Source organism: Cottoperca gobio, chromosome 9 (assembly GCF_900634415.1).
Source record: "Cottoperca gobio chromosome 9, fCotGob3.1, whole genome shotgun sequence".
NCBI classification, from domain to species: domain Eukaryota; kingdom Metazoa; phylum Chordata; class Actinopteri; order Perciformes; family Bovichtidae; genus Cottoperca; species Cottoperca gobio.
In genome coordinates, this window is record NC_041363.1 from 12,051,198 (window position 1) to 12,068,353 (window position 17,156).

The 17,156-nt window shown below is 39.8% G+C and overlaps 1 protein-coding gene across 3 annotated transcripts; it reads left to right on the forward strand.

The window, feature by feature from the left end:
* Positions 1-27: 27 nt before the first annotated feature.
* On the forward strand, positions 28-16,362 carry LOC115013317 (ubiquitin-associated protein 2-like). Of its 3 annotated transcripts, XM_029439527.1 has the most exons (29): positions 28-169; positions 1,545-1,682; positions 2,008-2,085; positions 2,238-2,348; positions 3,606-3,765; positions 3,975-4,052; positions 4,861-4,924; positions 5,145-5,221; positions 5,401-5,453; positions 5,738-5,802; positions 5,958-6,180; positions 6,273-6,525; positions 6,633-6,755; positions 7,360-7,496; positions 8,033-8,271; positions 8,588-8,831; positions 8,995-9,034; positions 9,260-9,374; positions 9,584-9,641; positions 9,830-10,046; positions 10,263-10,354; positions 10,768-10,818; positions 11,124-11,202; positions 11,755-11,943; positions 12,936-13,106; positions 13,935-14,039; positions 14,490-14,563; positions 14,899-15,090; positions 15,528-16,362. In XM_029439527.1, exons 2-29 carry the CDS (start codon positions 1,587-1,589, stop codon positions 15,621-15,623), a joined length of 3,480 nt encoding a protein of 1,159 aa, XP_029295387.1. In that variant the 5' UTR covers positions 28-169; positions 1,545-1,586; the 3' UTR covers positions 15,624-16,362. The 3 variants fall into 3 exon arrangements, with proteins under 3 accessions (XP_029295387.1, XP_029295388.1, XP_029295389.1); XM_029439528.1 differs by lacking the exon at positions 13,935-14,039; XM_029439529.1 differs by lacking the exons at positions 28-169; positions 1,545-1,682; positions 2,008-2,085; ... (1 more) ...; positions 3,606-3,765; positions 3,975-4,052 and adding an exon at positions 4,286-4,429.
* The last annotated feature ends 794 nt before the right edge of the window (positions 16,363-17,156 follow it).

The following is a 17,156-nucleotide window of genomic DNA, read 5'->3' on the forward strand; positions in this document are numbered from 1 at the left end:
AGCAAAGCGCGCTCCCAGACAGGAACGGGCACGTAAGGGCACGGTGTTGAACCACGGGACCAGCTCGGTGGGATTTGGTTGGCAGTGTCATCTTCTCAACGTTGAACAACGGCGCGTTGGGTCACGTGACAGCATCTGCTGCTGCTGGCTGAGCGAAGCGTGTTAGCAGGTAAATTAAAGAATATACATTTGTTGTGGTAATGCTGTCGATTTAAAGCCGATTAAACGATCTACGCGTCTTATCGTCAACTTTTACATTAGTTTAAGGAAAACCAATCGGTCGATTCAGAGAAACCGTTCGTCCTTATCTGTGGTTACCTAACTAGCTAACTAGCTAGCTCGCTAGCTAGCCAGCGAGCCAGCGTCGTATGCGTAATTCATTGTATGCGGACGGGCCGTTCACATGCCGGGGCAGTTAGCCTAACGTTATTGCTGATATCTGTCGTAGCTTAACATAAACGGGCCACGCGTTTTTTCGACAACTTCCCCCCCACCACACCGTGTTACAACCATATTACATAGTATTGTATACCGGCCGTTGTAAATGTTTATAAGGCGGCGTATGTTCGTTTAGTTTCAGTTATGTTCGCTGCTGCTAAATTTAGCCTTGAGTCACTAACGTTAGCTTCCCTCTTGGTTTACACAAAAGGGTACATCGCCGCACTTTGTTTATTTTTTCCTTGGGTCTGTGTGGCTATACGAGCAAGGATCACGTTGGCGGGCCGGTTAACTAATTATATGACCACACTACTGATTTTTTGACATTAGTTATATTATGACATTTTAACGTTATGAGTCGTGTGTGTGTATTGCACACGGAACAAAGACCAGCGGTTGGTGAGGCTAAAGCTAGCCTGAGCTAACGTTAGTTGACATAGCTAACGCTGATGTGAAAGTTAGCCATTGCGGCTCACATTTCCACCGGGCTTCTTGTAACGTTCACCTAAATACGGTTACGATTTAGTCTGATCACAGCCGGTGGATCTCACTTGTAGTGTTTCTATGATGAGAAGTTGTCAATTGGTAGTGTTAGTATTACTACCTAAAGTCAGTCCCTATGTGTAATATAATCTAACCCACGGTAATTGTATGCTTGCAATTTCCTTAGACACCTTTAGCATGGCGTAATGACCAGGGTCCTTTGTTGTTAGGTTACTTATAACTTTTAATCAAATGCCGAATGGCGGTCGCTATCCTGACGTAATTAATGGGGGAAAAGTGTTATAATTCTTAATAGCTATAATATATGCTGGTGCATACTCTCTATGTTTTTGTGTTGGAGACTGAGGGAGGGTTGTAAATTGACACCCGGACAGTCCCCTCTTGGCTGGCTATATTTAACCGGGGTGGTGGTGGTGGGGGGCGACAGATGGGATTATAGTCTTACATGGTATACTTGACAACAGTAAGTCCCAGTCTGCTCATATTTAGTTTATTGTAATGGCATTAGACGTTAATTCAGTATTTTATTAGGAATGTTGATGCAATGTAACCACCACACAGTAATTTAACATAGCCTCTCCATCCTCTTTCTCTCTCCCCAGATTTTTCTATTTTGTACATACATTGTTTTGTATATACTGTATATGATGACTTCAGTGGTCAGCAATCCAGCCCGGGGCACTCGGGACAGAGCGCTGCCCACCACCACACAAACAACACAGCCACAGAAACAGATACAGGTGGGTTTACACCATTGTACATACAGAGTTGCATTCAGACCTAATGAATTGTCCTGCTCAAATATGTTTTTAGTTTTTTAGTACACTCCAAGGTTAGAAATGAATGTTATACTGAATAGGGATGGAATGATATGGGATTTTATCGCCGATCACGATAAACACAGTAATTGTGTTAATTGCGTTATTACATGAATATCCTCACGAATGACTCAAAAAAGCTGTCTATCTTGCCATCATTATAGAGAAGTGAAAAATAGTCTGGTTTAAAAGAAATGGGGATTATCAAGTACAAGTATTGTCTCTAACTGAACTGTTTGTTTACCAGGCCACAGCAGAACAGATTCGTTTAGCCCAAGTGACCTACGACAAAAATGATGCTGACTTTGAAGGCAAGGTCAAACAGGTAATGTATTTGTGCATGTACATATATAAAATATATTATGTCAAATATTTTTTCTGGATAACCAGCATATCTTTTTGGGATTCTTGAACATTGTGACCCCTTTTGCATCATGTGACGATCTAACAACACTGTTTCTGTTTACGCTCTCATAGCTGATTGAGGTAACTGGGAAGACTCAAGATGAGTGTATGGTAGCCCTCCATGACTGCAACGAAGATGTAAACAGAGCCATCAATTTTATGCTGGAGAGCACTTCTGACCCAGTAAGAGTCTATATACTAATTTACAAACCATTTTGATACATGCATTATATTTATATATATATATATATATATATATATATATATATATATATATATTTATTTATTTATTATTTATATATATATATATATATATATATATATATATATATATATATATATTTATATTATGATATATTTATTATAATATATTTATTATAATATATATATATTATATCATCATATATATTATATCATATCATCATATATATATTATATCATATCATAATATATATATTATATCATATCATCATATATATATTATATTATATCATATCATAATATATATATTATATCATAATATATATATTATATTATATCATATCATAATATATATATTATATCATATCATAATATATATATTATATTATATCATATCATAATATATATTATATTATATCATATCATAATATATATATAGTATCATATCATAATATATATATTATATTATATCATATCATAATATATATAGTATCATAATATATATATATATATATATATATTTATATTGTATCATAATATATATATATTGTATCATAATATATATTATATTGTATCATAATATATATATTATATTGTATCATAATATATATATTATATTGTATCATAATATATATATTATATTGTATCATAATATATATATTATAATATATATTATATCATAATATATATTATATCATAATATATATATATATTATGATATATATATTATGATATATATCTATAGATCTATAGATAGATAGAGATAGATAGATAGATATAGAAAGATAGATATATATACATAATATAATTATATATATCATAATATAATTATATATATATATATATATATATATATAGCATAATATAATTATATATATATAGCATAATATAATTATATATATATATATAGCATAATATAATTATATATATATATATATATATATATATATAGCATAATAGAATTATATATATATATAGCATAATAGAATTTTATATATATATATATATATATATATATATATAGCATAATAGAATTTTATATATATATATATATATATATATATATATATATATATATATATATATATATATATATATATATATATATATATATATATATATATATATATATATAGATTTATTTATATATATATTAATTTAATTAATTTAATTAATTATCATAATATAATGATGTATATAAATAATCGTCAACCTCATTCTCTATTTTACCCCTGTCAGAACTCCTGGGAGACTGTGGGGAAGAAACGGAGCCTTGGGAAAGAAGGAGGACCCTCAGAGATAAAAGAGAGCAGAGAGAAGAAAGGAGGAGAGAGAGAGGCTAGTCGCGGACGTGGGGTGTCCAACAGGAGGGGCAGAGGCATCAGTCGAGGGCGTGAAGGTATGTCTGTCTGGATAAATGGTGTCCTGTATTCAATGTTTTTGACAGTTTATTTGGAATTGCCAACTAAATGTTTCTCATTTTTTTTCAACTTTGATTTATCAGCGGGTTTAATTAAAAAGGCACAGAGGTCTTTTGCCCAGTTCAGTATAAAAAATAGTTTTTAATGTCTTCATTTCCTTGCACCTCTGTTATTTGTTGTGTTCCAGGTCGGTTAGAGGAGAATGGGTTTGAGGTGGCTCCTGGAGAGAGAGGGGGAGATCGTGGGCGCAGAGGGCGCGGCAGAGGTGAGCAATTGCACCTCTTTAATTAATTGAAAACACAGCTATTTTGTTAGCAATGACTCCAAAGGGGCAAAGTGATTATACAAAGATATCCATAAATTTAAGCTAATTCTAATATCATCTCTTTTTCTGTCAATGGGTAATTGTCTCAGATGTTGTTTTGATAATGTAGCTGGCAACATATCTATTTGTGTCTGCAGGCATTTAGAGTATTGCAGCACTCAACATGTTTGGAATGTGCTCAGTCCCTGCAGCTGCTTGAGTGTGGGTTTGGTGGGGCATGGAAGGTTGTCGATAGATAAAGAGATTACAGCAGGTGAAAGCAGTAGAATCTGACTGGATTTGTAGGATTTTTTGTAACTACATGTGATCTAAGAATGGTGAGGTCAAAGCTAGGTTCAGAAGAACTTGTGAGGTGGCTTGTTATGCCTTAACAGTGATGAAATCTATGTATTCTTGTTGCTTCTTTATTTATCTGTCTATTATTTTAAATCTTGAGTTCAAGATATACAAGCAGATCTTTTCGATTATTTAGACAGCCTGTCAACTGTTGCCTCAATGGCCCATGTTTGTTTATTTTGATTGATGTGATTTCATTTTGGTTTAGTTAACTGTACTATGACTTTGCAATGTATTACTGGTACTTATTGAGCACAATCATAAAGCAATGGAAAATTTTAGGAAAAAAAGGTTCATGGCTGAAACATTTTTTTTCAGTAAACAAAGAAAACGGTCAAAAAAATATTCAAGACTCGAGCCTGAAAGGGACCAATCAACTGAGTTAATCAGGTTGTTTCGTGTGTGTCCTCAGGGGCAGGGGTTCGCGGTAGAGGAAGAGCAGCGGTTGGCAACAGGTTCTCCTCCCAGGGAATGGGGTAAGAACGTGTGTTTAGTGTGAATCTTAAGCCTGAAGTAGGATGAGGAGGTAGTGATGTTTATAACAAGCACATATCTAAAAAACAAATGTGTAGATAAATTACGTTTCTGAATCTCCTCCATTTAGTAGCAAAAACAGACCAGACAGTATTCTCTTCAATTTCGCTTATCTGCTCCCCTTTCCTGTTGTCTTTTCTTTCCACTCTCTAATTCTTTCAGCACCTTTGATCCGGCTGACTACTCGGCTAACTCTCGAGCCCGCCAAGAGGCATGGGATGGCAATGAACCTGCTGATGGTACTGATATAAAATAACAGAATATAAGCTGTCACATTTTGATGCAGACGTTTAATTTTAGCTATATTTTGTATCACTGCTTGGGGCGGTTAATGGTGGCTGAGAACATGCCATGAGTATGTGTGAACATGGCAACACTGACTTGGCTGCTGTTTTCGTTTCTTTTCCTTTTTTCTTAGGAACATGGACAGGCAATGTTGAAGACTGGGCTTCAGAGGACTGGAATGAGGATGTAAGACTGCACTTTTGTAATGATCTAAAAGGGATTTGAATGGCTGGAGTTTGAGGGCCTACAGAAAGTTTTGTTCACTTAGGTTGCTACGGGCCTGCTTAATTAATATCTAGTGTTTTTTTAATTTGGATTATGACTAGTGGCGTAAATAGAATTGGTAAGAGTCAGTGATTTTATGTGTTGTGACTATCTATGTGGTTCTGAATGGTTGTGGATACACAACACAGCACATATGACTATATTAATCTGATGGTTGTTGGCGCTTCCTGTCCTTTTTTCCACAGTTGTCTGAGACCAAAGTATTCACTGCCTCTTCTCCTCCAGCAAAACACATCACACCTGGGCACAAGTAAGCCATCCTTCTCAATTGTCCAGTCAGCTTTAAAAACACTACAGAGAACAAGATTTATTTTAGAGTGTAACTTTATCTGTGTGGTTATATTCCTTGTTGACCTACTCTTTGTTTCCCCCTTCTTCCTGCTCTTATCTTCTGATTCCCCTCAGTGTGGACCTACTGCCTAATACTGGAGTGGCTGCGGGGGGTCCTATGGACTCTGACTTGGGGGCAATAGTCGATGGACCCTCAGCTGAGGATTTGGGCCAAAGCCTGGTGTTTACCAATTCCCATATCAATGGACGCACTGCAACACACAGCTACGCACACGCAACAGCCAACAGCTACGCCCATGCCGCCTCGGCTAGTACCACCTACGCACATGCTGCACTGGTACAGACAGCACCAGCAAACACATGTTTATGTGCCTGCACACTGATGTATGGTATCGGTGTATTCAGTTCTTGTTTCTCTCATCCTCACAGTCCTCTGTCCTGGGTTCCGGTTTTGGGTCCCTGAATGCGCCTAAGCCGACACCTGCCTCTGACATCAGGGCGTCGGAGCATCTCACAGGGGCTCGGCTTGGTCAGAGAGCCAGTCAGACGTTGGCAACCGCCAGCAGCATTGTTTCCAAAGATGCAGGGCCACCTCCAATACAGAACTCTGCTCCTGCCTCCGCTCCCTCTGTAGAAGTCAAGGCTCAGAGAGTGGAGAACGGCCCCGTTACTGCCCAACACTGTAAGTTTACATTTCCAAAATGTTACTATGTGTTCTTGATGACAACAATACAAGAGGACCAGTGCACTGCAGTGCTGTATACATATATTTATCTGCATTCTCTCCAGTGGCGATGAAGTTTCAACCAGAGCCATCAGCGGTGCTCAGCCAGCTGTCTCAGAGGCAACAGTCCTCCATCCTTCCCACCACAGAGCCTCTGTCACATGCTCCACAGGTCCCCACACCGCCAGGTAGGTCTTAACGGTTTTAAAGTGAATTTTATTCGGCGCTTTGAATGAGAACAAAGTCAATCATCTAATTTTATGAAACAACCTCTAATATAACCTTCTTTCATGAAACATTTTCAACTTTTCTTGAAAAGCCATTTTTAGCCTGCTATACAACTACCTGCTCAATGAGAAGAATGTTTCAGCCTACTTGCATAGACCAACAAATATTTATCTTGTGAAACATAAATGTAAAAGCGATTAGAAACAAAGCCGTGTTTCCCACACTTAGACTTTACTTGAGCGGCCGACCATGTGTATTAATGACCGACCAAGTTTATTTGGTGACCTATTTTCGTGCTTGTTTTTATCCGTCCTAAGAGAGCAACGCAATCCGTGGTCGATTTTAACTAGTGGTTGTGGGGAGCGAATGGAGAGCTCTGCTCCCTGGCATAACCTCGGATCTCTCTGCCCGATACCAATATTCACCCGATGAATGGGTGCCTCCCTAGTAGTAATAGTATCTGTTCTATAGATCATGGCAGTATAATCACATTCATTGTGTCTTGCTCTGACTTATTTTGATAATAGTGCTGTGTATTTTAACAAATTGTCAAATTTCCTTCAGGTCATGAGTCCTCCCTCCCTCCTATGAGAGATGGAGCTTCTCCGGGAGTAAAGTTTCCAGGCATGGAGTCTTCCGTCACAGAACCCCCTCAGCGGCAGCTAAAGACACAGAGACGCAGAGTACCTCCTCCCTCAAAGGTAAGCTCTTCCGAACCTTTTTATCTTGACAAAACAAGTGTGATAACCCCCATGCAACAGTAACAAAAGAGCAATGTCACTCACAAGACATGGTAGAAACTGAAAGTATTTTCAATAATTGATCTGCTGTCACATGCTTGACAAGACACGCCCACTAGTTGACTGGCTATGTGACAGGGACAGACTGAATAATGTAGTTTCCTCAAACTAAACTCAACTCCCAGGACTTTCTCATGATGAGAGTTAATATCTTGTCAACAAACACAAATGATGCAGATAAGTAAACGGTTCCCATTTCAGTATATCTATCTCGTACATGTTTTCTCCAGAGCATGCTTGCTCTCATGGCAGTTTTAAATAGTAACACTAGCCAGTTTCTACATTCTACATTCATTTTTGACTATAAATAACTTTGCACACATTTTAACAACTTGATTTCCAATATGCATTACACTTGGTCCAAAAACAAATTCAAAATAATCCAATTGGCTAAATATATTGGCAGAGTTCTAATTATTTCCCTCTTGTCCCTCCAGATCCCGTCGTCAGCTGTGGAGATGCCGGGCTCCACTGATATTCCTGGCCTGAATGTTCAGTTTGGGGCTCTTGACTTTGGGTCTGAGGCTGGTAGTGGAACGGTAGACATGGGACAGAAGGAGTTGGCCAGGGAACAAGCCCTGACTCAGTGTCCAGCTTCAGTACCCATGCCTGTCACTACTGCTATTCCCACACAGCAGCCACAGAACAGCCTGTTCTCAAAGCCAGGATCTGTGAGGTGTGTGTGTGTGAGAGTTGTTTTGATGTGATTTGTTGTTCTGTTTGTTTGTTTTTAAGATTTTAATTTTTGTGCAGCATGAAATCTTGAGTCGTACAAAAATCTCTGAATCCATGTACGCGCAATCCATCAATGAGATAAAAGAGTTTAGAGAATTATGTCTTCATTTTAGCGCAGTTACAGCGATGAAACCACTTATGTTTGAAATTAAACCAGTAATAATGTATCCCACTTCTACTACTTTCACATTCTCTGTATGTTTATTGTAAATGTATTCAAATGTCCCTTTCTTCCTTTCTCTTGGTCCTGTGAACAGTGATCACATGAGCAGCTTACCGACCTTACCCGCAGCGGTATCAGATCCCAGCTTCCCATCACCATCCTTAGGCTTACCCAGTGCCACGCGTTCCCCCTCCATGGGTCTTCCCAGTGCAGCCGCTCCACCTTCTTCTACAGCCCCTACCGCAGCCAGCCGTGTGGAGATCAGCGCTCCAAGTTCCATGTCGCCTCATCATGACTTCTCTCAGAGCAATGATGTCCCCTCAGCTGCTTCTCTCACAGTGAGGATAAAGCTTTTTCTCTATGAATGCATAAGGGACCCAAATGACAAGAGGATGTTGACTCAGGCTGACTTCACTGTTATTTCTCAAACTCAGTCTTTTTAATACCTGACAAAAAGCCGAATGATAAAACTAAGACTTTGATCATTTCCTCTTCTCATAGAATGGCTACAATGGCATGAAGACGCAGAGCACACAAGACCGTAAGTACACTCAGCAACTGGAATAGCAAATCAAATTTGATATGATGAATATTGAGTGCTAAATGCATCCGATAGGAAGTGGAAAGTATTAACGCATACTCAACCCATCTCCCTGGTCTAACTTTGTTTTATTTATTATGTTTTAGTCTTTTATTCCTTTCACAATCAGTTTTTAAAAGCAACACACAGATTTACGTCAAACTAATCTTTTTTTCTTTTATCCAGCTACGTCAACATCTAGAACGGTGATAACGGAGTCTCCCATTATGACGAGTGGCCACCACATCCCCTCCCCCGCAGTCACACCTTCCCACTCAACATCCATCCCCTTGCTCAGCAGGTAAGGCATGGGTCAGATACGCCGCAGCATCTTATATTGCACATTGATTCATGTTTTTTGTGTCCCCTTTTCCTGGAGATGATGATGGTTACAAGCACATATCTTAATCCTTATGTGGAAATATAATTTACTGAATCTCCCATCTTCCTGCTAATGTTTCCTGGGTAAAGTGATTTTGCAGGCTGATTGAATCATTTTACTCTTTCTAGTCATGTGACCAGTACCCACTCATCTGGATTGGCACTCGCCACAAGCTCCTCTCTCACTGTAAGTTACACAAGATTACTTTAACATGACTCTGCATTTGTGTCAATAAAAGGACATGGCATATTTCTGTCAAAGAATTAGACACTAGAAAACATAGTTTTATTTATAAAGACATCATGCCTTGACCTACAAAAGAGTTGCTGGTTTTATTCCCACTCACCATTTTTGCTCTTGTGCTATTACTCTAGATGAGTAATGAGGAGAGCAGCAGTAGCGGCAACCTCCATGCCTTTTCATCGTCATCCAGCCAAGCTATCAATTCCAATCCTTCAGCTCCCATGGCTATCAACAACTCAATCACCAATGGTCTGCACCACTCTGGAGCACCGGGTCTAACTCCTAATGGCACAAACGCTGCACTCTTAGCTGCAGGCAACCGCGCGGCCCCCCTTCTCGCCACCTCTGGTACGCTCATAGGTCGAATCACATCACTGTAACACAGAGATGAATTGAAATGAATAATATATCCTCTTCACACTTCATCTTGTAATTAGACTTTTTGACACTCTTCTAAGACCGTACGGATCTGATGAACAAACACAAGTTACAGGATGAGTAATTACTAAATTAATGGCCATCATTTATTTCAAGTCAAAAATTCTTGTTTCTCCTCTTTACCAGGTAAAGCTCCTCCTAACTTGGCCCAAGGAGTACCGCCTCTCCTGGCCAACCAGTACATCATGGGCCCCGGTGGGTTGCTTCCTGCTTACCCGGTAACTATAGACTTTCCTAAAACCAATTACGTACTTGTTTGTGTATTAATTAGTCCCCAGTGTTGGAGCACTAAAAACAGATGGCATCTAAAGGGAATAACCTACCCAGAACTGTTTAGCATTGCCTTATGTTAATGTTATTTGTACACCTTAAATAGAAGAGCCCTGTATTTATCCACGAGTTGATGCATTTAAATAAATTATGGTAGTGAGATATTCTGATCTATAAAACTTTGACGTGTCGATGATGACTGTGTTTTAGTAGGTTCTGATCAAACATGACTTCTAAGAAACGCGCTGAGACACTGATTTAAAACTGAGTAAAAGATGAAAACTAAAGTTGAGGTTTAGCAACGTCTCCAACATGATACTATATTATCACCAATTCTTCTCCATTATCTTTATTTCAACAGCAGATCTATGGATACGAGGACTTGCAAATGCTGCAGTCTCGCCTCCCTATGGTGAGTTCTTATATGGTGAGAATAACCCTGGTTATTCTGCTCTGTACCCTGCTGCATATAACTTTCTACTTTCTAGTATTTTTGTAAATCAGCAATGGGCTTTTTAAATATGTTTCCTGTATATTACATTTCTTCTACCCATAGTAAAGTAACCACTCAGAATATGTGTCCTCTTTTCAATTGCATGGCAATATCACCAAATTCCAAAAGTAGCAGTCTTAGATTTACTGATGGAAAAAGCAACAAAATGGGGAGGGCTACGTTTGGCATTAAAATCATTATTTAAATGTTTTCTTTCTACTCAGGATTATTATGGTGTAACATTCCCTGGTACTACGGCTGCTATGCCTGGAAGAGAAAGCCTGGCCAATAATCCATATTCTGGTAAGTCAAATTTTATGATGAGCTGTAGTTCTCCCCTCTCTTCGTGTGTGTGTGTGTGTGTGTGTGAGCACGTGTAGGTGTGTGTCAGCTGCGAAGCCCCGCCCTTTGCAAAACGGCGCGAAGGAGAGCATGTGAATGCGCAAAGTAGATGGTACAAACTGAAACGTGCACATAAATTAGATCAATAGCATAAGGGTTTAGTTTATTTAATAAAAGAGCACCTGTCAATGTGAATGTGAGTTGTGAATTAAAGAAATATAATTTTTTTTAATTCGAGCAGTGCCCTGCCAAGACAATGGTAGGGGAAACACTGGTGTTAACTCGCACTGAACAATTATAACGTTTCATGAAACGACACATGTCTGTCCGTACTTTCTTTAAAGACTATTTTATTGCAGTTCAACAGATTAAGTTTAGCACTTATTGATTACATCAATTTGGACATTTTGAGCCACCAAGTACTTTTTTTATTTTTCTGATGGCTTCTTTGATCATTTCTTATCTGCTTAACTGACTTCAGTTTTGTCTTCTCTGCTGTCATTTTCTGACCAGGTGAGGCCACAAAGTTTGGCAGGAATGATTCGTCATCTCCAGCTCCCCCAACCAGCCTGTCAACAGCTGGGGTGCAGTCACAGCCGCAGCAGGCTCCGCAGGCAGGGACACAGGGACAGGGCCAGGGGCAGCAAACGCAGAACCAGGCCTTCCTCAATCCCCCTCTGCCCCCTGGCTACGGATACACTGGTAAGGAATAGAGATGCGATGGTGAGGAAATTTTCCCACCAGTTAACAAAATTGTGACACCGCCAGTGTCGCCTATTTCACCAGACATTTTACAAGAAAAAATATTCGTTGATGACTCTCTGCGTGCTTACTTTAATCTTTAACATTGGATTTTTGACCGGTCTCTCTGGTCAAGCCTTCGCTGCAGAGCCCCATGTTTCTACCCGGCGCCTCAGCACCATGTTCCGGCAGAGACTGCTCCATCCTAAGCACAGCTTCATACCAAAAGTTTACACTCATTCATTGTATTAGTTTCACTATTAGCATTGGGTTTGTATCTGCAATACTTTTGACACCAAATCCTCTGCCATAAAATTTGACTCCTGCTACTCAGTGCTGCGACTATAGCTGCTGTACGGAGCAGACACTTTTTATTTATTTTATTGTAGCTCCGTTATCTGATTAGTACTGATGAGACACTTCACAAATTAGTTTTTTTTAATTTGATGAAGTTGGCACTGATAGTCTGTGAAAATTCTTCTTTTTTTTCTTCTTTTACGACCGTAGGGGTAATGTGCACGTAATGTAATCAGTGAATGCCTTAACACCGGTAACAGACTACTGTGGCAAGCCTAGTAAGGAAAAGTAAAATTATGTTTAATGTTGGCCAAATGTATTCCCAGTCAACTCATCCATGCACTTAGCATTTACTCCTTATGTTAATTGACACTATGCTAAGTATCTTTTTCTTAGTACTTTTCGCTGCAGAGTTAGACACCCTGGATATATCCTTCAAGCGCATATTGCAGACCCTTCTCTCTGTTTCTCTCGGAAATTGCGTCTGTCACTAACTGCTCTCCCTGAAGAAATATTATCTGTGTGAGCTGCTATGGTAGCTTCAGCAACTTGACTGAGTAGCTGCGGCGGGTGGGGTTTAGCGAAGGGTCAATTTGGGATGGGAATTGATCACTTTTATTGCATTTGGATCTTTTTCCTAACTTGCCATTTTACAGGTCTTCCATACTACACTGGTGTGCCGGGGGTTCCCTCAGCTTTCCAGTACGGCCCCACAGTCTTTGTGCCTCCTGCTTCAGCCAAGCAACCTGCGATGGGCCTGGCCAACCCTTCCAATCAGTATCACCAACAGCATCAGCCCAGTTATGGACAGCATGCATATGGCGCAGGTAAGCCCAGGACAAATCAAGAAGGCTCTGTCTCTCACTGCTCTCATTGTTTTTGGACAATTAACAGAGCACATTTGTTTTCAAAAAATGATAAAAAGTTTGAAGATTATATCCACTAGTTATAAGTCTGCTTTTTGATTGATTTAACTGACTTGTCTGTTTGACAAGCACAGGTTTATCTAAAATGATTACTGCCAAATTATCACAGTACCACACACTGTCACAGCAACTTGCCACGAAAAGTAGGTGGGAAACTTACTTGATCGACTTCTACAGTTGGACTAGTTATGGTGACATTAGTGGGTTATCTGGCTAGTCACTTCCGCCTGATGTGTTTTGATGCTCAAAAGTACACAAGCTCCTGGCTTGTAGAAGTGGAGAAGTTTGGCAGGAATGACTCTTTGTAATCCGTTATGGTTAACGGTACAACTGTATTTTAGAAGTACATGTATTGTGAGAGAGACGGGGTGTGTGTGTGTGTATGCAGAGACCTCGGCATAAACTGTCTGGAGAGTGTAGAGGGAGGCAAAATGTATTAAAATCTCCAACCCTTTTATACATGTACACCAAATGCTGCATGTGCGTGTGGAATTGGGCCTGTGTGTGTTTTTGGCTTGTGCTGCATGCATAGCTCAAACCCCCTGCTGAAGTTGGACACGGCTCAATATAGACACAGCTGCCATTTTAGTCAGGTTACCTTACTGCCTCTCTCTCCCTTGCCCCCCTCTTTACTCTTCCTTTTCTTCTCCTTATCTGTTTCCCGTCTTTCACTTCTTTCTTTCCTTTGCTCGCTCTGCATCCTCTTCTGTAATCCTCCTCCTCCTTCAGCCTTTGATGACCTATCTCAAGCCCACGGTGGGGAGTACAGTAAGGGAGGGTACGGAGGCTCTGCCCAGTCACAGGCCAAGTCAGCGGGCAGCGGCCCAGGGAAAGGTACATACACAACACATGTGCGCACACTCTAACGACACACAGTCAAAGTCAGTGGGCATTTCCCTGTGGGGAAAAACAGATGCACTCACAATTGCAGATGATTCTACAGTCAAGAGTGTTCTGGAGAAAGGTGTGTATATGCACGTGCGTGATTGCACTTTGATGTGCACATAAAAGGATACATGCAAAAGGGTGAGAAACATGCCTCTGCGCCTCCTCACTTAATATGCTTCTTCCTATTGGCTGGCCCCCCTCATACTAACAGTGGAAATGGACATTCAGTGCTTAATATTCAATCATCAGTGAAGTGACACAGTTGTACTTCTTCCCCCTTAACCCCTTTACTTTCCTCTCTATTGTGTCCCCCCCCCCCCCACCCTTCTTTGCTTTCCTCCCTTCCCTTTCCAATCTTTTCCCCTTTCCTATTCCCTGTTCTCCTTCTTTTCTCAGCACCAGGACTGTCGGTATCAGGTACCAGTGGAGGAGTACCTGACATGGGAGGTTCAATCTACAGCAAATCTCAGGTGAGTGACCTGTTGTATGCCTGTGTTTAGACCAAGGCTTAATTCTTCTGCTTGTTAGAATATTGTATTCTTAAAATAACCCCTCAGTGACCTATTCTGCAAATAATTACCTTATTTGAAACTAGAAAATATCTACACGTTAACAGCACATCATTTAGCCCCTTAAGTTGTAAATTAAGCTTGGATACAGAAACATGTTTGCATAAGCAAGCATCTTTATGGAAAGCTAAATTAATTTGGCATTTAAAACATTTTCTGAAACTATTGCACATGCATGTACGTGTTCAAGTTGACCTGTATTTTAACCTCTTGTGTCTTCTCTTGGTTCTCCTCAGACATTTGACAAGCAGGGCTTCCACACGGGTACACCGCCTCCCTTCAACCTGCCTTCAGCGCTGGGGGGAACAGGGCCCCTGAACCCCGGGGGTGCTCCTGGCTATGCCCCTGCTCCGTTCCTGCACATCCTGCCACCGCACCAACAGCCCCACTCCCAGCTGCTGCACCATCACCTCACACAGGACGGGCAGGTAAATTGAATTTTTTATGTATTACATCAAATTCTGCCCATCAAGGGTTTAACAACACACGTTTCCGTCATTAGAGGGGTTTGGCTAATCTGTGTGTTTTATCTTTGATATTGTCCATTATATAGACACTATTCAATATTCAGCAACTTAATGTCTTTACGACCAAATAGTTCCAGGAATGTTTCGCACCAAGAACTAAAAAGTCAGGCACTTGAAAGACTTTAGTTTGAGCTGTCCATATCACCACAAGGACCAAAACAAGATCTATAGGGTCCTGTGGGTTGTTGTGGGAAGCTCGAGCCCCTCAAAAATATTCCTGGAAATGTTCCTGCAGCTGTGAGGGCTTATAAACTTCCTGGGAAATTAACTAAACCTGTTAAGTAGTTGCATTGTTTTTGAACATTTAATTGACTGAACGGCCCTTCTCTCCCCCACAGGGTGGTCCGGGTCAGCGCAGTCAGTCCAGCAGCATGCAGCAGAAAACCCAAGGCAGCAAGTCCAGTTATGGCAGCTCCCCCTACTGGGCCAACTGAGGAATGCTTCCCACTCCCCTCTCCCCAAAAGGCTGTGTGTGCGTGCGTGTGTAAAAAGCTAAAACAAAAAAACGGAAAGACACACTACCCTCACAATGAGCAACCTTGGGCCTCCTCGCCCCGCTCCCCCCACCTCCACAAGTCCTCATAAGTCTTTTGGATTCTCTCTTCCCCCCCTTTTCAAAATTGGTTGTACATGTAAGATATTTATGTATGTATTTATATATATATACTGTATATGTAATAGTAGAACATGAAATGTGGTTGCTGCATTTTATTTTTGAAGGACTTTTTGTTTACTTTTTTCAAAACTGCAGAAAAAGATGTTGCATTAAGACAGAATGAGACGATAATGATGATGGTGAGAAGGCGAGTGAAGAGAAATTATCTAAAACTTCCTGTAAGGAACCAGAAAAAGGAAAAAGAGAGAGCTATAGCACTGATTGCGTATGAGGACATTTCAGATGGGGGTGGGGTTTATAATAACTAACTGCATCTGTCTCGTCTTTTTTCTTTTTTTATACATAACTTCCTGAATGACCAGGTTCATCCCCCAAACTTAATTTTTGTAGCTTCCTGTCTTTCCCCTGCTTCTCTCCCACCCTTCTGGAGGGCAGCCTACTCCTCGTGTCAACTCCTTCCCTTAAAAGACAGACCTGCCCATCTAAATTTTATATTTTTATTTAATTTTAACCCTGATTTCCCTCGAAATAAAAGTTCTGAGCAGTTGGAAAGCTGACTTGAGTTTTTTTTTTGTATTTTGTGCATGTTAGTTTTTTTGATAAAACACTATCATGTTAGCAAAAATGTTTTAGTATGCATATGTTAATTATTATTGACTTTAGACCATGAAAATCTTCAAGCCGAATTGGATATGACAAAAATCCTGAAAGGGATTTTCATTTCATGATTTTGAGTCAAAATGTAAAAATATATAATGCATTTGAACCAAATCTGCAACAAAATCTTCAACAGTTTTTCTTTGTCTAGGTATTTAACAGATTATGGCGTATTTGTGACGATTCATTAACGTACCTCCATGAATTACTCACTCGACCTATGTTATGCACATTAGCATAGGTTGAGTGAGTATTTCACATTGTCACATACTTGATTAAAATTGTTGAATCTCAACTAATAAACTGTTGAAACATTGCAAAAAGAAAAGAAGCACTTTGCATATGTACGGTAATATAAAAAAAACAATAACCTTGGGGCATCTTGCCTCAATAGGCCTAAGCAAATACAGAAGTCATTAAGCTGCAAAAACATAGGATGCTAATTGAGCAATGTAATTTGTATTACTGCAACTCATTCAATATTGCATTAGTTTTATTTAAAATCGTTACCTTGTGTGAGATTCTGCTGAGTGCATAGTTGTGTGAAATGACTCAAACAAACCTAGAAGAAAAATATGGAACAGCTCCCTAAAACTGAAATGAGCATTTTCTGTAACCTGGTTGCCATAAGGTTCTCTGTAAATCTTTTAAACCAGATGGCCATATGGTAACCCAGCTGGGGTGAGACACAGGT

Coding starts and splice junctions, on each gene's coding strand:
- LOC115013317 (XM_029439527.1), top strand. CDS start 1,587: ATGATGACTTCAGTGGTCAGCAATCCAGCCCGGGGCACTCGGGACAGA. Junction 1,683..2,007: donor AGCCACAGAAACAGATACAG/GTGGGTTTACAC, acceptor TTTGTTTACCAG/GCCACAGCAGAACAGATTCG. Junction 5,222..5,400: donor TGGCAATGAACCTGCTGATG/GTACTGATATAA, acceptor CTTTTTTCTTAG/GAACATGGACAGGCAATGTT.